Source organism: Lepidochelys olivacea, assembly GCF_965140295.1.
Source record: "Lepidochelys olivacea isolate rLepOli2 genome assembly, chromosome: 6".
In the NCBI taxonomy this organism is placed as follows: Eukaryota; Metazoa; Chordata; order Testudines; family Cheloniidae; genus Lepidochelys; species Lepidochelys olivacea.
Genome location: NC_140416.1, coordinates 109,480,872 through 109,504,727, shown reverse-complemented (window position 1 = coordinate 109,504,727; position 23,856 = coordinate 109,480,872). Strand labels below are relative to the sequence as shown.

At 41.8% G+C, this 23,856-nt stretch overlaps 1 protein-coding gene across 6 annotated transcripts in view; it reads right to left on the bottom strand.

The window, feature by feature from the left end:
* The window catches only part of KLC1 (kinesin light chain 1), a 115,915-nt gene that overhangs the window by 30,496 nt on the left and 61,563 nt on the right, over nucleotides 1-23,856 (bottom strand). For all 6 annotated transcript variants that reach the window (XM_084630996.1, XM_084630995.1, XM_084630997.1 and 3 more), the window contains exons 3-12: nucleotides 20,203-20,433; nucleotides 18,648-18,726; nucleotides 11,488-11,713; nucleotides 10,834-10,921; nucleotides 9,968-10,069; nucleotides 5,256-5,429; nucleotides 3,953-4,052; nucleotides 3,021-3,070; nucleotides 2,870-2,937; nucleotides 158-266 (exon numbers count right to left, since the gene is read on the bottom strand). In XM_084630996.1, coding sequence (XP_084487122.1) covers nucleotides 158-266; nucleotides 2,870-2,937; nucleotides 3,021-3,070; nucleotides 3,953-4,052; nucleotides 5,256-5,429; nucleotides 9,968-10,069; nucleotides 10,834-10,921; nucleotides 11,488-11,713; nucleotides 18,648-18,726; nucleotides 20,203-20,433 — 1,227 coding nt within the window. The remainder of the gene's footprint in view (nucleotides 1-157; nucleotides 267-2,869; nucleotides 2,938-3,020; nucleotides 3,071-3,952; nucleotides 4,053-5,255; nucleotides 5,430-9,967; nucleotides 10,070-10,833; nucleotides 10,922-11,487; nucleotides 11,714-18,647; nucleotides 18,727-20,202; nucleotides 20,434-23,856) is intronic.

Genomic DNA, 23,856 nt, shown 5'->3' with positions numbered 1-23,856 from the left:
GGCAAATATATACAGCAATACATCTCTCAAAACCTGCCAGCTACCGAACAGCTAAAACATCAAACGTGCACAATATACATCAAGTGGAAGTCAAAATTTTAATGAAAACAAACCACAAATAGCGTTACTAAGAACAAAGGGGAATTTTCATACTTGCCTGCTTACGAGACCTCATTGCTGCCTCTTCTAATGTTTCAGCAGCTTCAAACTTGCCTTGACGTTTGTAAAGTGCTCCAAGGTTCTTTAAGGTAGTTGTTACTGTTGGACTATTAAAAAAAACACATTGAAATTATTCTTAACTTACAAACACATGAAAACTCAAAAACATGAGATAAAAGCTTAGATACCATCAGTATCATCAATATTATCTGAGAATCATCTTTTAAAATATTATACTAGCATTAAATATGTGAGAGACATTAAAAATATCCTTCAAATGCATTTGAGACTCACAAAAAGTGATTGCTTAATGGTCCTGAAAACTAATACAATAACTATCCTCTGGAGCCACGCTACATGAACAGCAGCAACGGGTGCCTCAGACCAGACCTCGAGTGGTGAGAGTGCAGTTCAGTCTCCAAAATACAGTCAAACTTTGGCCACCAGTGAAACGGCCAGAAAAATATGTCAATTAGTGCCAGTATCAATGGTGGGTGTTGTAATGTGGATTAGACACTTAATTGAGATAAAAAATTCCTTTCTCGGCCTCTAGCTGGGAGCTACTTTCAGTTGCTGCATACCTCATCCAGATTTGAACCAATGATGTTGAGGGGTACGATTTCAAATTCCATTCTGAATTTCTTTGAGAATTGTGTTTCCCACCCCAACAGGAAAAAAAACCTGATTCAACAATATACCAGAACTGTTTATTATAAGTCTTAAACCAGTCAAAACCCTTGCTGAGCTTTTGTTCCAGCAGCATTTGAGCAGAAACCCTGAAGCAATAAGATAGCCTGCTATTTAAATAGCAGGCTATGACTACTTCTGTGGCACACAGTGTTTAGAACAAGAGAGAGAAGTAGGAGCAAGGAGACATTTATGACATGGCAAAATTCCTGATCAGCATGCTCCTCAATACTTCAGTTACCCGTTCTCCTCCATATTTATGTCATATTTGACTGAACAGATAAGTTTACTAGATCCAGCAATAGTTTTACTAAGTTTTAAAAGTCTCATTTGTATTACTACATCCCCCAACTAAATGCTAAGATGAATATAGAAATAAATCACATTATTAACAGTGTAAACTATTTTGTGCAGATGATTTTGATATTATACATAACACACACACAGTATGATAGTTTTGACTCAAAATTTAAATTTGATACTGTGACAAAGTTCCTCCTCTGCCTTGGTGGGTCCAGCGCTTATTGGTGGATTTGCTCGCCTCAGAGGTTCACGGCAGCCCTCTGTTTGGCCGCTTTCGTGGCTCAAATAGTTAGCCTCAGTTAGCCTCATCACTGGTCAGCATGGGGAAAAGGAAGAAGAACAATCCCCGCAGTCTCTGCTGATCCATCTAGTGGATCGGGGAACAGGCCAGAGACCTTCCCCTCTGGAGGAACCCACAGTCCAGGTCAACGCCTCTAGTATCAAGTAGGGGGGGGAATGGAGGGATGGGGGGAACCCAGGCCTGCCCTCTACTCCGGGTTCCAGCCCAGGGCCCTGTAGATTGCAGCTGTCTACAGTGGCTCCTGTAACAGCTGCGTGACAGCTACAACTCCCTCGGCTACTTCCCCATGGCCTCCTCCCAACAACTTCTTTATTCTCACCACAGGACCTTCCTCCTGATGTCTGATAATGCTTGTACTTCTCAGTCCTCCAGTAGTACACCTTCTCACTCTCAGCTTCTTGTGCCTCTTGCTCCCAGCTCCTCGCATGCACACCACAAACTGAAGTGAACTCCTTTTTTAAACCCAGGTGCCCTGATTAGCCTGCCTGTCTTGATTCTAGCAGCTTCTTGATTGGCTGCAGGTGTTCTTATCCGCCTGTCTGCCTTAATTGTTTCCAGAAAGTTCCTGATTGTTCTGGAACCTTCCCTGTTACCTTACCCAGGGAAAAGGGACCTACTTAACCTGGGGATAATATATCTGCCTTCTATCGCTTTCCTGTAGCCATCTAGCCTGACCCTGTCACAATACAGAAAAAGTTTTACCAAGCATAATACAAAAAGAAAAGTGTTCGTTGTTTCAAATTTCAGTGAAAATGTTTAAAGTCAAACAAAGCCATTTCTCACAAGATTTTGCCATTCAAACATTGTAGCTCTGTGTAGAGCATGAGAATCAAAAAGTAAATAACCAAAACAAGACTAATCTACTTGCACAGTCAACGATACAAAACAGAGAACAGCATAAGGAGTTAAAGTAGGTAGGAGGCCAGATTATGTGGCCTGCTCTACTCCCTTTGTGCCACTGCACATCAATAGCATAGTCAGAATAGAGACTGATCACATGCACAGCATATGGGAGTTCCCAGCAGGCATAGAGCTGGTATAGTAAACTCCTATATCACCCCTCCTCTGTAATTCCTGGATAAGGGGTATGTTGAAACTGGGGGAAAAGGCATGTCCAGAGTTTGCTGCATTCTACTCATCTCCAACTGACAGATGGTCTTTTGGGTGCTGTTACTAGCCACTGGAATTTAGAGATTTGCCTCAATTGGGATAAAAAAGGCCTCAGAACCAAGTCACAATCAGATCCCCAAAGACACCTTCTCTGCTGTGGCCAGCAAACATGGGCCTTGGATTTCTTAGGTATCAGTTTTAATATTAGTAACACAGATAAGAGGATTTTATTTTTAAGTGTGATTTTCAAACTGACATTTCTAAGTATTATATGTTCTGTAGTTAAAATGCTTTAAATAATATACCTACCTATCAACTTTGCAAGCTTTGTACCAACCACCATACTCTCCAAAGGACGAGCCATCTTTTTGCTTTCCCTAAATTGAAAACAGCGTGTTAAAATATAAATCTGTAACTAACAACAGAAGTTCTGAAAACAATTATTTAATCATGTCCTTACTTTGCATTCTTCTCTCTCCTCAGCATGCATCCAGATGGGTTTATTTTCATCTGGTAAAAATATAAAATAAATATTTTATAATAGCAGTGAAAGAACATTAACATTCAGGTTGAAGAAAGCAGAAGACCAACAAAAATATGGTTCTGGCAGCACACTTAGCATTTTTGACACATTACAGAAAGACTAAACAGACTAACAAAACACACGTCTACCTTTAACTGGCTTCCGAAGATAAAAGATACCTAGAAGTCAGTATTACAAAATTGCTGACAGAGTGCTATTTCTAAAAGACTTTGATGCAACCAAGTTGGTGGTAGTACATACTGACAAGAGCTTAGTCGTTTGCTAGAATACACGCATTTCTTTCTTTTATTGTGACAGCCACTGAATGCTGCAAAAGTAACAGTCTTATTGCAATGAAATGAAAATACTGCATTACAATTAGTAGTTTATAAAACGCATTCTACTGGAACAATGTACAAATAGACTGCTGACATCTTAGCTGTTAAATTTACAGTCTGTCCAATTTAAGAAGGCCAAGTTTTTCTGCATTCTTTAATTGTTTTGGCAGATGAGCTCAAATAGTTGACCATTATTTTTATCAAGTAATCTAAAATCCTATACTGAAGTATTACAATCACTGACTAGAAGATGACAAACATAGTCCTGTGTGTATACTAGTTCTTAGACACTAGAGTTTGGGGTGCTATAGAACATCCTAAAGTAGGTTAGATAGAAAAGTAGTCTGTTACATAGACTTGCTAAGTCTCACTATTTGGAAAAAAATCCTCGTTTTGGATTAATTTTTATGCAGTCATTAAGGTCATTCCTCCTTAGGATGGATTTTGCAGTATGTTTCAATAAAATCTAAAATTTATTTTGAGAAGTATAAAAAAGAAATCCTACTTTTCAGTTGTACACCAAATCCTTACCGTCTACAGAGCCAAATTCCCTTTCATGTGCACGAGTAAGAATCTCTTTGTATAAAGTTTCTGCTTGCTTAAATTTTCCCTGTTTCAGATAGCAGGATGCCTAAAAAATAATATGAAGGTATCAGCATAGGAAAACTTTTGATTTATCTTTTAAAGACAGAACGTATCCATAATTACATGCTTGTTGAATAAAGCAACATTATTTCCTACTGGAGGAATTCTGAGCCAAAAATGCAAAATTCGCATTATTTTGACAAATAAAATATGCAATATAATCACACCAGTTTCACTTTTTTTGGTAATTTATTTTTACTACCATACAGAAAAAAAATCACAATAAAACTGTTCAGCATTTCCTAAACACAAGAAAGTTAAGTTACAAATACTTGGTAACCAATACCTTGCATTCCAGTTATAATCCTGGATTTTCATTTAAATTACATTACTTTAATTTTGGTGTACGGTGTTCTGTAGGGTAGAATGTCGCTTTAAATTGCTCAGACTTTCACACTTAAAAGTCAGACAGTTTTGCTTATCATGGTCCTGTATTTTTTTTTTTTTAAATGGAAAAGTAAAATAGATCCCGAGCTGTAATCTAACCCCATTGTGCTTCTCTGGCACATGAAAAAAAAAGCCAGAAAGCACATAGACCTTCCTAGCTGAGGATTCAAGTTACTGTTATTTACAATAAGGCTCCTTTACACCACTCTGGCAAGGTAAAGGAGCCTTAATTGATTAAGAATGGGAACAATTAACTAAGAATGGGAACATTAATAGCCTGCCTCCTTAGGGCTAGTCTACACTGGCAACATTAAAGAGCTCTAAAAAATCCCACCTCCACAAGGGGCCTAGCTACCAGCGCTGGGAACCACGGTGCTGGTGCACTGTCTACACTGGCACTTTACAGTGTTGAAACTTGTTGCACTCAGGGGTGTGTTTTTCCCACCCAAGAGCGAGAAAGTTGCAGCGCTGCGAAGCGCCAATGCAAACAAGCCCTGAGACTTGTTCGCATGCACCAAGACCTACCCCCTTAACATCTCTCCAGGGACATACGTAGGCCCAGCCTCCCTCCTCCCACCCCAGTGATTCCTCTGCTGCCAGCTGCTCCCAGCAAACACCCCAGGGCTGCTGGGGAATGGTATGTGGGGGGGTGTTCCTCAGATTTCTTTGCTTCCCCATATTTCTCAGGGGAGCCAAGAAATCTGCAGAAGATATGACTTCTGCGCCAAGGAGTAATTATTTTAGCACATCAGAAAAAACAAAGCTTAAGTTTTCCTATTTTTACTTTATGTTACAAACTTACCAGATTATTCTTTGTTTTTGCTACATTTGGGTCATCTGGTCCTAGTTTAGTTTGGTAGATCTCAAGTGCCCTTTGATAGTAGTACTCCACCTCTTCATATTTACCCTGATTCTGACACAGTAAGGCCAGGTTATTTAACTGTTTGGCAACATCTGGGTGATCCTTCCCCAGGACCTGGAAATGAAGGTACCATACATTAAACATTCCCCATTTATTGTATTAGATTTTAAAGAAGCAAGATCTTAAAATGATCTTCCACAACTTTTTTCTTTCTAATTTCAATATCAGACTACATTCTTTTACTTTAGCAGTTTACACTGCTCATACTTTTCTATAATTAAGATTTAGTCACTATTTTCATTATAAATTCCATTTTTTAGTTGAGAGTGGAGGAGGGCCCCGTTTACATTAGGTAAACACTAAGACTCCTCTTGGCTGACATGGCAAATAAGGTCTCAATTAGGCATCTAATTTTCAACCATTTTCACAAAAATCACATTGTTTAGACATTTTCCATTAATAGTAAATTTTAAAAGATTCTTTTGTGCAGTCAATCAAGATTCAAAGTTAAACTGAAATTTTATAGGCTAAGATTACAATGTATTAGAAAAACTAATGTTTGTTAAATAAACTTCTCAGTACGGCTTCCAAAAAGTCCGTTGCATGAATATATTCCAATAAGTTTTAGGATATCTTTCAGTCTCACAAAGAAGAAATATTCTATTTTTTTCTAGTTTGCATTGTGTTACACACAATCATTTGGTCAGCAATTATATGTTGTTTTGCCAATGAGTAGTCAACCTGAAAGTGAGGGAAGCACAACAGAATTTTTCTAAATGTATACATTTAGTTATTCTCCAATTCCTATACTACTGTATATAACCAGGGTCTTGTGTATTCTGCAATTCCATGGCTATGGAATTTGCTCTAGAATACAAACTTCTGTTTGAAAGAAAACAGTTTCTAGCTCTTACGATTATGAAGAAACTCTTACAAACTTGAACTGAGTGTAAGCCAATGCAATGATGTCCTGTTGATTTTTCTCTACACTCCATTTTCTTCTGAAATAAGATCATAGAATCATAGAATATCAGGGTTGGAAGGGACCTCACGAGGTCATCTAGTCCAACCCCCTGCTCAAAGCAGGACCAATCCCCAACTAAATCATCCCAGCCAGGGCTTTGTCAAGCCTGACCTTGAAAAACCTCTAAGGAAGGAGATTCCACCACCTCCCTAGGTAACCCATTCCAGTGCTTCACCACCCTCCTAGTGAAAAAGTTTTTCCTAACATCCAACTTAAACCTCCCCCACTGCAACTTGACACCATTACTCCTTGTTCTGTCATCTGGTACCACTGAGAACAGTCTAGAGCCATCCTCTTTGGAACCCCCCTTCAGATAGTTGAAAGCAGCTATCAAATCCCCTGATTCTTCTCTTCTGCAGACTAAACAATCCCAGTTCCCTCAGCCTCTCCTCATAAGTCATGTGTTCCAGACCCCTAATCATTTTTGTTGCCTTCCGCTGGACTCTTTCCAATTTTTCCACAACCTTCTTGTAGTGTGGGGCCCAAAACTGGACACAGTATTCCAGATGAGGCCTCACCAAAGTTGAATAGAAGGGAATGATCACATCCTCTCGATCTGCTGGCAATGCCCCTACTTATACAGCCCAAAATGCCATTAGCCTTCCTGGCAACAAGGGAACACTGACTTATATCCAGCTTCTCATCCACTGTAACACCTAGGTCCTTTTCTGCAGAACTGCTGCCTAGCCATTCGGTCCCTACTCTGTAGTGCAGAACTCTGCACTTGTCCTTGTTGACCCTCATCAGATTTCTTTTGGCCCAATCCTCCAATTTGTCTAGGTTACTCTGGACCCTATCCCTACCCTCCAGCTATCACTCCTCCCAGTTTAGTGTTATCTGGAAACTTGCTGAGGGTGCAGTCCACACCATCCTCCAGATCATTAATGAAGATATTGAACAAAACCGGTCCCAGGACCGACCCTTGGGGTACTCCGCTTGATACCGGCTGCCAACTAGACATGGAGCCATTGATCACTACCCCTTCAGCCCGACAATCTAGCCAGCTTTCTATCCACCTTATCATCCATGCATCCAGCCCATACACTTCTTTAACTTGCTGGCAAGAATACCGTGGGAGACAGTATCAAAAGCTCTGCTAAAGTCAAGGAATAACACATCCACTGCTTTCCCCTCATCCTCAGAGCCAGTTATCTTGTCATAGAAGGCAATTAGGTTAGTCAGGCATGACTTGCCCTTGGTGAATACATGCTGACTGTTCCTGAATCACTTTCCTCTCATCTAAGTGCTTCAGAATTGATTCCTTGAGGACCTGCTCTATGATTTTTCCAAGGACTGAGGTGACGCTGACTGGCCTGTAGTTCCTAGGATCCTCCTTCTTCCCTTTTTTAAAGATGGGCACTACATTATCCTTTTTCCAGTTGTCTGGGACCTCCCCTGATCGCCATGAGTTTTCAAAGATAATGGCCAATGGTTCTGCAATCACATCCGCCAACTCCTTTAGCACCCTCGGATGCAGTGCATCCGGTCCCATGGACTTGTGCTCGTCCAGCTTTTCTAAATAGTCCCGAACCACTTCTTTCTCCACAGAGGGCTGGTCACCTCCTCCCCATGCTGTGCTGCCCAGTGCAGCAGTCTGGGAGCTGACCTTGTTCATGAAGACAGAGGCAAAAAAGCATTGAATACATTAGCATTTTCCACATCCTCTGTCACTAGGTTGCCTCCCTCATTCAGTAAGGGGCCCACACTTTCCTTGGCTTTCTTCTTGTTGCTAACATACCTGAAGAAACCCTTCTTGTTACTCTTAACATCTCTTGCTAGCTGCAACTCCAGGCGTGATTTGGCCTTTCTGATTTCACTCCTGCATGCCTGAGCAATAATTTTATACTCCTCCCTAGTCATTTGTTCAATCTTCCACTTCTTGTAAGCTTCTTTTTTGTGTTTAAGATCAGCAAGGATTTCACTATTAAGCCAAGCTGGTCACCTGCCATATTTACTATTCTTTCTACACATCGGGATGGTTTGTTCCTGCAACCTCAATAAAGATTCTTTAAAATACAGCCAGCTCTCCTGGACTCTTTTCTCCCTCATGTTATTCTCCCAGGGGATCCTGCCCATCAGTTCCCTGAGGGAGTCAAAGTCTGCTTTTCTGAAGTCCAGGGTCAGCATTCTGCTGCTCTCCTTTCTTCCTTGTGTCAGGATCCTGAACTCAACCATCTCATGGTCACGGCCTCCCAGGTTCCCATCCACTTTTCTCCCACAACTCCTCTACTTTCAGTGAAGTGCCACCAACGTCAGCAATAGCTGGAGTGCTAGTGAACAGGATTAAAAAACATGGTGGCAAGAACTCCAGCAGGCAATTTACAGTAGCACTCACACTACAGCTAGCATCAGTGGGAGACTGACACAAAACTTCAGCATAGAAGTCTGCAAGAAGCCTGAAACAGTAGCCCTGAGAAATGAGGACTACCCCATTCATTTCAACGTTATGAACTCTGATGTCCAGATAGTACAATTTAAATCTTAACATTGTAACTATCATTGTTGACCATTTTAATATCAAGTTGACAGGCTTACCTGACAAATGAAAATTGCCCCTCAACTTTTCCAGGTGACCAAAGCACAAGTTGTTTTTTTCCCAAATAATAACCCTGCATCTCCTTTGACAACTTCTATAATAGTTATGTATTTGCAATACAATATCTCACACCGCATTAAAATTTACAGACAGTATGAAACAAATTGATTTGCACAGCAGATTAAAATATCACAGGATTACTTTAGCAACTGTATTATTCATTTTCATATTTAATTCAGTAAAAACCTCATTTTCAATAATATTTGAAGCTGATGCAGACTTCTCTATTTCAAATGGATTACTCAGAAAGTACAGAGTAATGGGTGGGGGGGTTCCTATCAGATAGAAATTTTTTTTGTCTTAATTCTTCCTGTTTCCTGGATTCTAAAACAATTGTTTGAGTTAGTCTATTTACATTAATGCCAGGTCAACAATTATCTCTATCAGGATTAAAACATTTTAAACAGCATTCAAGTAAACTAGTCAGCATGTATATGGCTTTGCACTTACCACAGTTTAAGGATTTCCCTATAATAGCTATAAAAAGCCTAACATTTTTTTATATATCTGTGGATTATTCAATTAGATCCTAATTGGGGGGCAACAAAATAATTCATAACAGGAGATGTAGTTTTCAAGTAATAGAATAACTTCAAAAACATACAGCTTACTTAACCAGTTTTAACATACTGCAGTGCAGACAGCCAGACAAATGCACTGGAATAAGCATTTTCACTCTCTGCTGCAGTACAACTTGAGATATTTAAATGGCATACATTTATTTTGTATTCAAATGCTCTAGTCAACCCAATAGGAACATATCTAAATGTCCTTTTCCTGCAGCGTTGCTCTTACTTTACAGTTATTGCACAACTTTAGAATACACCCAAAGTCTCTCAAGATTTTGAAGTTAATTTTCTTAAAACAATTTTGTATTTTAAGAAGTTGTATAACTCTATCCAAGGTATTTAGTATTGCTTGGTACGTCTAATCAACCAAAATACGAGAGACTGAGTTTTTTTCTAAAAAGCAGAAGTTGAAGTTCACAAAAAATAAATATCCATTGTCAGGCTTCCGTTTTTCACTCTGTACCTTTTCTCTGATCTCCAAAGCTCTCTTACACAAAGGTTCTGCCTCCTTGTACTTTCCTCGTTTACCATAAAGCACTGCAAGATTGTTTAGGGTAGCTGCCACCTGTCAACAGCAGAAAAACATTAAATATGAAGTGAATACCTGGTGAAAGAATGAACCAGTTGAAATATATTTACAGTGGACTGCTGCATTCATATCCTCTATGTACAGTGAAGGCCTCTTGCAAAAATCACTGCATTAAGAAATAACTCTTAAATGAGAACACAGAAAACTGTGAAATGTATTTAATTAGCCCGCTGAAATGTGATTAAATGCATAAAAATGCTCTATATATGACAACTCAGAAATAAAGCTATTTTACATAAATCCAGATTCACAGAGTTGCCCACTGTAACATAGGTTATATGAAGCAATACATCACCAAATTAAATTTTAAAAGTGACTTGAGCACCAACAGCTTGATTGGAATGATCTGTTTTATTTTAAACAGAGGCAGTAAAATCAGAAGTACAATTTCTATATGAATTCAGCAACTGAATTGTTTAAAATAAGCTAATTAAAATATTCCTTCAGAAGTTAATTTTTTCCACATACAGACCATGCAACTCGATTCATAATCAAATAAATGTGGCAGCAGAGTAATTTTGGGGTGAAAGAGTTTTAAATGAATAAAATGCTCAAAGACAGGTTAAATATTGAAAGAACACAGAATATTATATTGTGGCCTCCTACCTGTACTGTTTAGTGACAAGCCAGATCTTAAATGTTCCTGTTGAGTTTAATATTAGAATAAGTTGGGCAGGGGAAGAAAAAAAAAAGTGTCAGTGAAAAACACAACTAAAAATATGAAAATCAGATATACAAACCGCTGGATGATCTCTGCCCAAAGTCTTTTCACGAATAGCCAAGGCATCATTCAAGAGGTTTGCTGCATCTTTGTATTTGTTCTGGTCCCTAAATTTTAGAAAACCATAATTAACACTTTACTCTGTTTCACAAAAAAAGGAAGTAGCATTCAAATAAATCTTGTAATATAATAAACGGCAAAAGTAGGAGTTGACTTCAGTGTCAGGGTAGGAATGCTGTAGTACAGAAGAGAAGGGTTCAAATGCAGACTCAGTGCAAAAAACTAAGTAGTTTTTTGAGGGACTGGAAATGAACTATCTGCACATGTACATCTTGCCACCCAATTTACAACAGCATTAGCATAACCCAAGAGGTAGTTGTCTGACTGTCTTCTCAATGATCTAGGATGGATGGATAGTTTAAGTTTCAAAATGAATAATAGCATTCCAAAAACTGAGGTATGGAAGGATATTCAGGAACTCATCCAGACCCTGGTGTACTATGGCATGACAGAGCAGGTCAAGTGCCCATGTGATACCAAATAAAAAATTTAGAACCTACAAAATTGTCAAAAACATTTTTATAGCAGTTCCAGCATTAAGGCCTCTAGTCAACTTTACAGAAACAAAGAAGTTTAGTTAATGGAGAATTTAAATGTATATCAGAATACCAACCTGTACACCAAAGCAAGTATGTTTAGCATAGTGGCAACATCTGGATGATCATGACCTGAAGTCTTCTCCAGATCTTCAAGTGCTTGTTTACACAGGGGTACAGCAACCTCGTATCTACCTTGGGAAGCATACTGGATAACCAGATTATGAAGAGTCCTTAATCTTGCTGGAATTTCATAGCCACCTTGTTGAGCAGCTGCTGCAGCACTGCTATGCTGCTGTTGAACTGCAAAAAGAAGGCAACCTATCTGAAACCATTTTGAAATAAAAATCCATGCTCCCCAGAAACTAGACACTAAAATTAATCTAATTGTTTTAAAGTGTGGTTCTGTTCTGAAACACGACTGTAAAAAATGGCACTCCCATACTAAGCAGATTTTCTCCCTGTCAGTATTCCGACTGACACATAGTTCACTCCCATTTATCCAAATGGCCTGGGGGACATCTGAAAGTTTTGGAAAACTGGGAGTTCGGATAAACAAAAGTGCTATTTTGATCTCTTCTTTCCACTGATCTAGAAATACAGGAGCGAAGGGAGTAATGCTGATGTTTGCTTAATATTTTGTACTTTCAGTAAAGAGTAAAAAACAATGTTAATGTGATTGAGTAAATTAAAAACACCAAAATTGTATTAAAACCACTGTGGACATCATTTATTCTGATTAATTCAAATTAAACAATTTAATATGTCCTGACAATGTGTTATTGCTGATAAAATGGGATTAGGCCTCAGTAACAACAGGTAACCACTCAAAACCAATATACAAATACAAAGCTGTTGATTAGTGCTACAAGCTAACCAACAGGTTTCAGAGTAACAGCTGAATTAGTCTGTATTCGCAAAAAGAAAAGGAGTACTTGTGGCACCTTAGAGACTAACCAATTTATTTGAGCATAAGCTTTCGTGAGCTACAGCTCACTTCATCGGATGCATCCGATGCTTATGCTCAAATAAATTGGTTAGTCTCTAAGGTGCCACAAGTACTCCTTTTCTTCAAGCTAACCGAGAAGTTATTAGCAAGTTATTAACATTGGGCTAACTGGGGGACATACTGTGGATTTGGATAACTAGGATTTTCAGATAAAGAGAATTCAGGTAATGTAATACAGTATAATTCCAGTTATGAACAAGTATGTATTTTTTACTACTTTTTACTCCTTTTAGCCCTGTGAGCCAATAAAAGCTACGGGGAGAGAGGTGGGATCTATTCTGATTCACACAGCAATGGAATTATTAACAAAGCTCCAATTTTAGGGCCAAATTCTGTCCTCAGTTACAGCTACTAAAGGTCCAAGTTACCCAGGGGGAAGAGGAGGGGAAGACAAGCAACACCAGCCAGCCACAGGAAGGTGACTAGAGTTCGTCTACTCTTCCTCCCTTATCCCCTTGCTCCAGGAGTATGAAGTCTCAGTAGTCATCTTCTTCCGCATGCCCTACCCTCCTCTCCAACCACTCTTTCAGTGGTGGCCTATAAAAGCACTATGCTACCCTAGAAGGGATGCCAATAGCGGTAGCAGCAAGAGAAAAGGGAAGCAAGCCTTTACAACCAGCCTCTTCAATTTGTTTGCTACTCCTTTGAAATCTGCTCACCTGGTTCTCTACCCCCAACTCATGGCAGCTGCATCTCCATCCCAGAACCAGGAGGAAATAGCCTGTTGCCCCCTCCTCTCCATACAAGTTTCTGTGAGGGCTATAAAGGTCTCCTCCAATGTAGAACCACATTGATTCCAGAAACTGAAAGCAAAGGACCAGAGCTCCAGCAGTGACAGCCTGGCTTTCTGCGCTCCTCTGCCCCTACCAAACAAAGGGACACTTTCACAGCCCTGGCAAACTCTAATGTCAGTGGAATCATTCAGTTCAAAACAAACTACTGCTGTTACATTTGCAAATTCTTGCCCAACCCTCCTCTCCATGCCCATTATACTTCACACTCTGATCTTCTTCCCCTTTCTGCCCACTGCCCTCCCTTCCAGTGATTCTCAACCTATTTACCACTGTGGGCCATATCCAATACTACCTGCATGGCCCTGAGGATGTCACATTGGCTGCAGCTGTGTGCTGATGGGGCTGCAAGCAGCCCATGGGCCAAGAACCACTGCTTTAGCTACTAGTATTTTCCCTTCTCCATTCCTAAGATAACCCAAACAAGCAAAAAAATTAATTACGATGTTTTTGTCTTTCAAATATGTGATAAACAAGATGCATATGATAAACCATCTGTATGTTCTTGTAATTATAACCTTTGTTTTCTAGCCCCATTCCACCTATCCCCTTCGGGTTTGCCTTCATCAAATTACATCTTGACAACCATGAGGACTATGGGCTTCTCTTCATGTACATGCTACAGCTGCACCAGTGTAGCAGTGCTACTGTAGCACTTTAATGCAGATGCTCCTATGCCAACAGGACAGCTTCTCCTGTCACCGTAGTTAATCCACCACCCCAAGAGGCAGTAGCTATTTTGACAAGAGAGGCTCTCCCGTCAACATAGCACTGTCTATGCGGGGGGTTAGGTTAGTATAACTACATCGCTCAAGGATGTGGACTTTTCGCATCCTTGAGTAATGTCATTATATCGATATAGGTCTGTAGTGTGGACCTGTCCTATCTCTCTAGCAAGTTCAACACCCTGCCTAGCATAGGGAGGAAGATGTAGACTTAGTTGATAATCCAGGGATGAAACCAGGCATCTACCACCAGAGCCTAAAGAACACAAGCACCTTTCGACAGGTGGTCAAAAGAGTCACCTAAAGACCGTCCTGCTTTCTAGCTGACCAAATAAATGGTGGATGGACTGGACAGCTGTGGGTATGGCTCTGCAGTTCAACATAAGTGTTACCAGTATGTGGACTTCAAAGAAGCCTAGAAGATGAGCTTCAGCCCAAAATAAAATCTTAATGATTTTCTCTACTATTCCTTTCAAGCCCCACACAATACACATCACAATTGCTGCATCTGAAGAGAAACCTGATTCAGGTGACTATCACCAACAGGTCTCCATAGCAATTCTGTTTTAGATTTTATAGAACCAGTCTCACACTCTTGTTGATTTACATTTTTTAAAGCCTCGGTATTTCAGTAAACAATTCCTAACCATCAACAATTTAACTGAACTACCATATAAGGACTGCAAGCACCAAGGAAACACCCCCCACTGCCCAGACATCCCAGCACTGGACCCCAGATGGCTACTCCCCTCCTCCTTTGCAGGGTGGGAGAAAGCACTGCAGCCATCTAGCAGGGGGACATGCAAGCATGCCTTCAAAATATTTTTTGAACTCAGGTCGGGTTTGGAGTTTTTGTTGTTGTTACCTCATTCCCCTGTCATTCTTCTATGGTTCTCAACACATCCCTCTTCTCTTTGCATCACAACAACATCTCTTCTCTTCCTCCCTCCTCTACCCCTCACACTAGCTCCATTTCCCCTCCTTTATTACCCTCACCCCATAACAATTCTCACTAACTATACCTACTTCTCTTCTTCTCTCTAGTCCAATCTCCCTTCTCTTCCCACCATCACAAATCCAAATCACACATCCACACCTCGTCTGCTGCCACCTCCTCATCTTTGGTGACCTTTGTTCCAATCCTGGCATTCCCTCCCTCATCAACTTCTTTACCTCCCACACCTCTCCCTCCCATCAACTCTACCCATTCTGTTACCATTCCTAACCTTATACCTGTCCTGCTCCATTTCCTCACCTCTTCCGCTCCTCTCTTTGTCTCTGGAACACCCATTCCATCTCTAAAAAGATCTGTCATCCACAACCACTTCATATGTTGCTCCCTCTAGCTTCTGATTCTCAGAGACCTGGATCCTACACTGATTCTGTAGTTGCCTTCTCTTACGGAGGCCTCTCCTTCTCCCACACTCTCCTCCCCATCAGACTTCTGCTCCGATTTACAGTCCTGGCTCTTTCTCTCCTTACACTTTCATTCATTCTTGGTGACTTCATCTTCCTTGTTAATGACTCATCTGATCCTTTAGCTATGCATTTCCTCACCCTCTCCTCTTCATTTGACCCCAAGCTCTGGTTCAACTTTCCCACGCCCCAAATGGCTATTCACTTGACTTGGTCTTCACCAAACACTCTGCTCCCTTTGATCCTATGTTGTGACGTCTCTCCTGTGACCACCACCTGGTCTCTTTTCGCATCGCCCATTAGTCCCCTTCCTTTTCTTTGCCTTCCAGTCCATCAGCACTGAAGAACTGTCATCTGCTCTTAGCCTTCTCCTCCCTGCCCCCTCTCCCCTTTCTTCCATTTATATGATTGTTGATTATCTCCATGCTTCGCTCTCCTCCACCCTTACTTCTTTTGCCCCTTTCTTCCATCACAAAGCTCCCCCTGCTAATCCCCAGCCCTGGCTCACCTCCAACATGCACTTCCTCTGCTCCTGCTCTGACACTGCAGATCTTCTCTGGCAGAAATTCCATGACCAGGCTGACTTCCTCCACTACAAATTTGTCTCTTCTCTGTCAGTTCTGACATCATCCTAGTTAAACAACTCTAATTCTTCAATTTAATTGAATCCATGCCCACAATCCTAGCCAACTTTTTGCCACCTTTGACTCACTCCTCAAATCCTATTCTTCTCTCAGCACAGGACCTTGCCAATTTCTTCCACAAGAAAACTGACAAACTACAACATGACCTTCCCTACCCCCTCCTACAACTCTTACCTCCTTGTCTCCTGTCACAGACGCAGAAGTTTCTCATCTGCTGTTCCCATCTAACTCTTCCGCTTGCACCAGTAACACCATCCCATCTCCTGAAATCCCTTGCATCCACTCATCACTTCCCTTACTCTTTATTAAGCCTCTTGCTCTTTCCCCTCACAATGCAAACATATGTTAGTCTCTCCTATCTTTAAAAAACCCAACCTTCACCTCTTTTGCCTCTCCAATTACCACCCCAATTTTTCAGCTCTAAGCTCATTGAGCATGCTGTTTACTATTGCTGCCTGGAGTGCCTAGAGCCTCTCAAATGCAGCTTCCGCGGCTTACACTCAACTGAAATTGCTCTTGCCAAAGTGTCTTATGACCTTTTCCTAGCCAAAGCTCTGGCCTTTTCCTAGCCTAGCTCTCAGCCTTCTCCTCCCTGTCCCGTCTCCCCTTTCTTCCATTTATATGATTGTTGATTATCTCCATGAACCGGTACTCCATCCTCATCCACCTTGATGTGTCAGTTGCCCTTTACACTGTCGACCATGCTTCTCCTTGGCTTCTGTAACTCTAGCCTCTCCTGGTTCTTCCCCTACCTTTTACTGCTCCTTCAGAGGATCCTCCTCTTTCCCAGCCTGCAACTTTCTATGGGAATTCCACAGTGTTTTGTCTTGGTTCCCCCTCTTCTTCCTCTCACCTTATATCTGGGCAAACTACATCTCTATGCTGATGTCTCAAAGAGCTACCTCTCTACTACAGATCTGCCTCTTTCTGTCCAAACTAAAATCTCAGCCTCTCTCTCTCTAATATCGGCTCATGGAATCTAGCCGTCATCTCAATCTAAATATGGCTAAAACAGAGCTCCCGCACTGTATACCACCACCATCCTGCCTGTCACTGAAGCCTGTAACACAGGCATTATCTTTGACTTATATCTTTCTAGATCCTCAAATCCACGTTATGACTAAATCCCACTGTTTCTTTCTGCATAACATCTCTAATATACAGCCTTTCTATCCATCCACACAGCTAACATCCTCATCATCTCATGCCTGCTACCACCACACATCCTTTTCTTTGGCTTTGACAATGCAGTCTTGCCCTACTCGTATCCATTCAGAAGGCTGCTGCAAAGACAGAAGAGCGCATCAGAGAAACATTTTTATCTTCATTAGATCACAATTTACTGCATACAATAAATCTCAAAAGCTGCAGTTGCTTTTTTGTTGTCTATGTTTTTCTAAACTCTCACTTTGATTATGTTACCCGTCTCTTTGCATCCCCTAGCTTCCCCTTCCTTTTTGGATCAAACTACAGGTCTTCACTTTCAAGGCCCTTTAAGAGACCATCATCTATCATTTATTATCTAGAGGTCGACTAAGATGCCTATTGGACCTATCATGACATCTTTCTATTGCGCACTTGCTGAATTTTCAAACAAGCACCATCACGCTTTCTCCCATGCTGCCTTGCAGACTTGGGAGAAGCTCCCTGGTAATTATCTGCAAAGCTACCTCATTATCCTCTTTAAAACTCTCCTTTTCTTTGATGCCTACAAAAAAATTGCCAATGGTTAAGGCCGCTGGTGTGCGGACACCATAGGCTGACCAATATTATCTTGTTTCCTTATCCTATCCCAATGGTCTGTCTGTATCCATCTGTTGTTTCCTGTTTTATACGTAAAACTGTAATCTCTTTGGGGGCAGGAACCATCTTTTTTGTTCTATGCTCATAAAGCACATAGCGAAATGGAGTCCTGGTCCATAACTGGGGCTCCTAGCTGTTATGGTAACATAAATAATGATAAAGGTGTAACTCAAGTGTTACATCCAACTCATCAACCCTTCAGCCTTGAGAGGATAACATCTCTGGAGGGAGTATTAACTGCAAAAATCATAGTCCTTATGAGTGACAAAACTGAACTGATGAGGCTGCATATGGAAGCCTGCCCAGGGAAGTTAACCATACAGGTCACCATAGAACCCACTACCTGGGCAGATTACCAAGTCTCAAGGTTGACTGAAACAGGTCCTGACACTGGGAGTCTAAAGCTTCTCTGCCTAAGTTAGCAAGCTACTGCCTAATTTTGTATTGAAATTAGCTCCTAATGAGGTCAGGGGTAGTTAGCAAGCTTTTTAAAAACAAAATCAACAACAAAAAAAACAGCTTAGACTAGCCCACCCTTCTTATGTAGTGGGAACAACATCCTCATAAATCAGCTTTCCTGTCTTCCACCCTTTGGAAGGGATGAACATAGTCAGTGCTGGAGTAAGAAATTACAGAAAAGTGCATCAGGGAAACATTTTTATCTTGATTATATCATAATTTACTGCATACAATAAATCCTAAAAGCTGCAATTGCCCTTGTTGTCTATGTTGCAGTGTGTCTGGACCAGAGCACTCTAGGAATTGATGATTGGTTATTTCCCTGAAGATAAAACCAAGCTTCTGTTCTGCAGAAATATACTGTAATTATATAATCTGAAGTTCACTTACTTCCTTGCCCTGGGTCATCTTCATCATTGGGGAAAAGGTCATCCAGAGGTTCTTTGGTAGAATCTGTGTCTTTGTCTTCCTATACAAACCCCAGTCCCAAACAAAATGTTACATTATTAAATCTAAAATCAGTGAAAACATTTATATACAATTATATATAAAAATCTATTATTAAAGATATGCATACAGGATGTCCTATGTGATGCTGGGCAAGACTATCTCAATGCATATGCACAAGACAGCTGAATTAAATTTGCACTGGCAATCTTATTTCAGAGGTTTTTAACTCAGTCAGATCTACGTGGATCTTTGTAAGGACAGGAAAAGGGGCACTACTGACCTCACACTATGCGCCTGCCAAATTTTAAGGTTTTTTGCTCGAAAGCATGGAGGTGCTAGGATATTTTATCCTGTCTGAAGATTATAATTCCTTGTTTAGCCTATTATTTAGGTAGTATTACATATGCTTAAGAACATAATTATGAACCAAGACTCAAAAAAATAGCCTTCACTGGCCTTTTTTTCCCTTTTAAAACAAGTTTTAGCTTTTTTAGATTTCCTTGCATTGCATGCAGCTGACTACCTGACCAAAACAATTCACTGTATTCACATTGTGCTAGAAAGGGTTTGTCTAGCAGTTGATTAGCATGTCTAAACGCATGCATTTTGCCACTCCTGAACTGTTGCAATAATAGATCAGAAGAAAATAAAACAATTGATTGAAATAGACATAGACACCATCTGGACTGTAACAACTTACAAGATGAGATCCATTTCTGTGATAATGCCCATAAATCAACCAATGATGGCTGGAGGGGCAGGTAGGTTACCAAGCACTTACTTTATTTAAAATTATGAAAATCACTTTTGCAAGGGTATACATATGTATAAAATTAAAACTGTACATATTTGCTTGCACTCCTATTTTCCCAACCCTTCATATGTCACTTGCCCTCTTAAACTGTAAAGTGTAGGGACTGTGTCTGTGTTTTCACAATGCCTAACACTATGGGGCCCCTTTCCTGACTAGAGCCTCTAGTGCTAATACAAATATTAAATAATAAAAAATAGTGAGACCACTATCTAGGTCAAAATCATCTTCCAGACTGCTCCAGATAATGCAGTTTCCTTTTATATCTACAATTTATACACCTTATCCTCAATTCTCCTTTTATTGTGAGGTTTAAAACAGACATTTTATGGCTTTCTGAAGATAATTTTCCAAGTAAATTTTTAAGCTAGTGTGTTGCTAGGTATAAGTGTTTTACTATAGCTGGACTTTTACCCCCTCAAGTCTACAGTGTAGTTACTCTATCATCTATAAAATATAGGTCTTCCTGAAATAAAGATTCTGGGAAGCAGTTCTCTATTGTGTGAATGTATAAACTACGTAAGATTAGGACAATATAAATATATGAAGAAATCAATCTATAAACAAATTAAAATCTATATATGAAATGCCTGTTTTAACTGCTAAAAATTCATATCTGCGAATAAAAAGCTCTTGGCAGCTTACTAACAAAAAGACAATGCTTTTGAATGTACATCTACTTACTGATGGAGAAATATCATCATCATATTTTTTTAACTGATTCATGAATTCCAAGTGTTTCTTTTCTTCTTCCAGCTGAGCCACAGACTGTTCACTCTTCTGTAATTTCTGTTGAGTACTGGCTAGTTCATCATGCAACCACTGATTTTCCTGGCATAGCCGGCGAACCTGAGCACGCAATTTCTGCTTCTCTGATTCCACTGCGTTTAAGTGATTTGACAAGGCCATCATTACCTAAAAAGCACGAGAGATTACAATACATTCTTCCTGTACAATGCATTCCTTTAGTATTAACATATAAGGCTTTTCATGCATAGATACCATTGCACTTGTGAAATCTGTTAATGTTTGTGTGGCCCTTTTCATAATTTCCATTTGGTTGTTGATTTCTCTCTACTTCTGCCAGCTTTGCTTGCTGCTCAGCTGAGACTAATCTGAAGAAATTCTTACCCCTATGCTGTGGTGTGATTGTTTTTAAAGATGTAACATACAGCAGCTTTTATAAGTTGGCTACCTTGAATGCTGTTTATAGTAATGTACTTTGATAGCTGGGAACAACCTCTCCACAAGTGAAGTAATACAGGCTGTTTTCCGCCTTGTCCGAAATGGTGTGTGGCCCCTTTAAGGGCTACACAGCCACAGAATTACTTGTTATGGCAGATTCATACCAGGTCAGCATGGGAACACTGAACCATCCCCACCAGGTGACCAGAAGAGAAGGGGGACAATTATGTCCATGCTGGTGCAGGAAAAATGCTCTTTTACCTGAACAAGGCGGAGCAGCACATACCCTGCCATCCTTGGTAGTAGTTAAAATACCAGGTTTTGTCATGGTTAAGGCTACGTTTTAGTTATGGGTATTTTTAGTAAAAGTCACGGGTAGGTCATGGGCAGTAAACAAAAATTCACAATCCGTGACCTATCCATGACTTCTACTATATACCCCTGACTAAATCTTGGGGGGGGGGGGGGGAGGAGGATAGGGGCTGTGGATGCTTGGGGGGGGGCGCCTCTACCATAGGTGCTTGGGGGTGGAGGGGTGTCAGTCCAGGTGCTCGGGGGGTGACCCAGGGGGGCTCCCCACCACAGGTGATGGGGGAGGGTAGCCGGGGGGGCTCCCTACCTGGCTCTGTACCTCCACGGAAGCAGCAACATCCCCTCCGCACTCAGCTCCTAGGCAGCGTGCAGAGCTGCCTGGCCATGCCTCCATCTTGGAGCTGAGGGAGGGGCATGTCACTGGTTCGGGAAGCCCCCCCCGAGGTAAGCGCCACCCAGTGCCTTCACCCCATCCCGTGCCCCAAATCCCTGCCCTCTCCCATACCCAAACTCCTGCTGCTGCTGGGGGGGGGGCATGGTGGCCCGAGCCTGCCCCAGAACCGGCCAGTGCGACTAGCCCAGGGGCTGCCTGAGCTGCTCAGGTGGCCCCCGGGCCAGGTGCACCAGCAGTTGCAGAAGTCACAGTGGTCACAGAAAGTCACGGAATCCATAACTTCTGTGACAAACTAGTCGCCTTAGTCATGATTCACTGTACCCATTATACTAGTCGCTCCTTTCTTGGTGAGGAGAAAAATTCTTTCCCATCCCCCTGACCCCTCACCAGACTGGCCAACATGAGGTGGGGGGTTTATCCACATTCCTCACAGTGGGTTGGGAGCTTAGTTAGGGCAAAAAATATGGAACCGAGATTAGGTTATGATGTTGCAACTTATTATGTAAGTTTGGGGTAGACACCCAGTGCAGGTACTCTGTAAGGCACGAATGGTTTTCAGGGCTCCTATGACAGGTATAGCAGAGAATCAACCTCTCTCCCCCTCAATAGCCCCCTGAACTCTCATTTGAGGGGGTGATGGTGAGGTCCCAGCAGCAGGCTGGCTGCATACTAGAATGGGTAAAAAAGGAGGACTGACAGCAGCCCCCCGCATATATGTAAATGATTATGGAATTACCTCCACTGCAGTTTTTTCTGCCAGGATTCCCAGACATTTAGGAATAAAGTTGTGCCCTAATTAAATCACATCATCAAGTCTCCTATCCTTCTGGCATAGCTGGACAAAGGTCACAAAGTACCTAACATGTATGCAAAAACCTACATAAATGCAACTGTAAGTTTGCAAACCGGAACGTGAAATGCAAATGTTAAATCATAATTGATTATGTTATTCAGCCTCCATGAAAAATTCACATTCTGCAGAATGTAAGCTTTCATTTTAATATATGTGTTAAGTTTCTAGCCCGTATGGTTGCAAAGAAACCTTCCAAATGTAACCCAAAATAGAGCAGTAGTTGAGCACCTATATCAAACTGTCTGTGAAGGTAGGTTTATGAACTGCCAATATTCATCTCAATAGAGTATTAATTCTCCAGCCTAATAATGCTTCAAGGGGAAATAATCATAGGATTCAAATAATCTAAGGTGTGCAACTGTACATCTGACCTGCATATACAATTATGTACAATTACAACTGTTCATACAAGACAGGTAATTGCACACACATATACCCAACAAAGGACAAAGAGCAGTGTCTATCTAAAAACCTCCTGCATTGTTTTTTCTCATTAATACTGCTAAATGCAAAAGTTATTCCTGGGGGAATTCTGCTCCACTGCGCATGCACAGAATTCATGTCCCCTGCAGTTTTTTTTGCTTCTCCACAGAAAAATGATTTTCTGACAGGGAAGCAAAGGGAAGCCACAAGAGCAGTCATGTGACCCTCACCAGTAGTATGTTTTGGGTGCCCAGGGCAGCCAGCAGAGAGGTAAACCTCTGTGGGGCAGGGGAAAGATCCAGCTGATGGCTCCTACCCTGAGCCAGGCTCAGCTGCTAGTCCAAGCTGGCCTGGGAAAACAGGACTTCCTCTTCCCCTGCACGGCATTCAGGGCCGAGTCAGACCTATCCCAGACTTCTCCCCAGGCTGCAGGAAACTCTGCAAACTACCCTGCCACCCGCCTCCTACAACCATCACTCCTCAGCTGCAGGGGCAGGGATCACTGTATGGGGAGCTGCTCCCTCATCTGCATAACCCTCGTGCACCCACACCCCCTCATACCCAGACCCTCCCGCCAAGCCTCACCCCCCTCCTGCACTCTGAACCACCCGCCCGCCCGCAGTGAGCCCCACTCTCTCTCTGCACATGAACCAGCCCGACGAGCCACCCACACCCGGATCCCCACCCCACCAAGCCCCACTCCCCAGACATCTGGACCCCCCTACTGAACCAGACTCTATCCCTGCCCACACCCCTGCTGAGCCCCAACCACTTTCACCTGGACCCCTCCTGCCCAGTCCATCCCATTAACGTTGTACCCAGAACCCGCCAACAAGCCCCTGTGCATCCAGATCTCCTGCACCCCCAGATTCCCCACTGAGCCACCCACACCCATATTGCCCCCCACAGAATCTCTCAACCCACACCTGGATTCCCTTCACACACTAAGTCCCTCCACACTTACATCTTGCTGGGCTGAGCCTGTCTGCTCACAGCTGGTACACCTGGCGTGGAGGGGCAGGGCTCTGGGGTGTTTTGGGGGCAGGCTCAGTCAGTGTGTTCTGTCAGGGTTGGGTGCAGCCTCACCACTGAGTCCATGTCCTGCGGGGTGGGGAGGAGCTGCAGAGTGATCTCCCACCTCTGCGCAGCCAGTGGCCTGTGAGCCCCAATG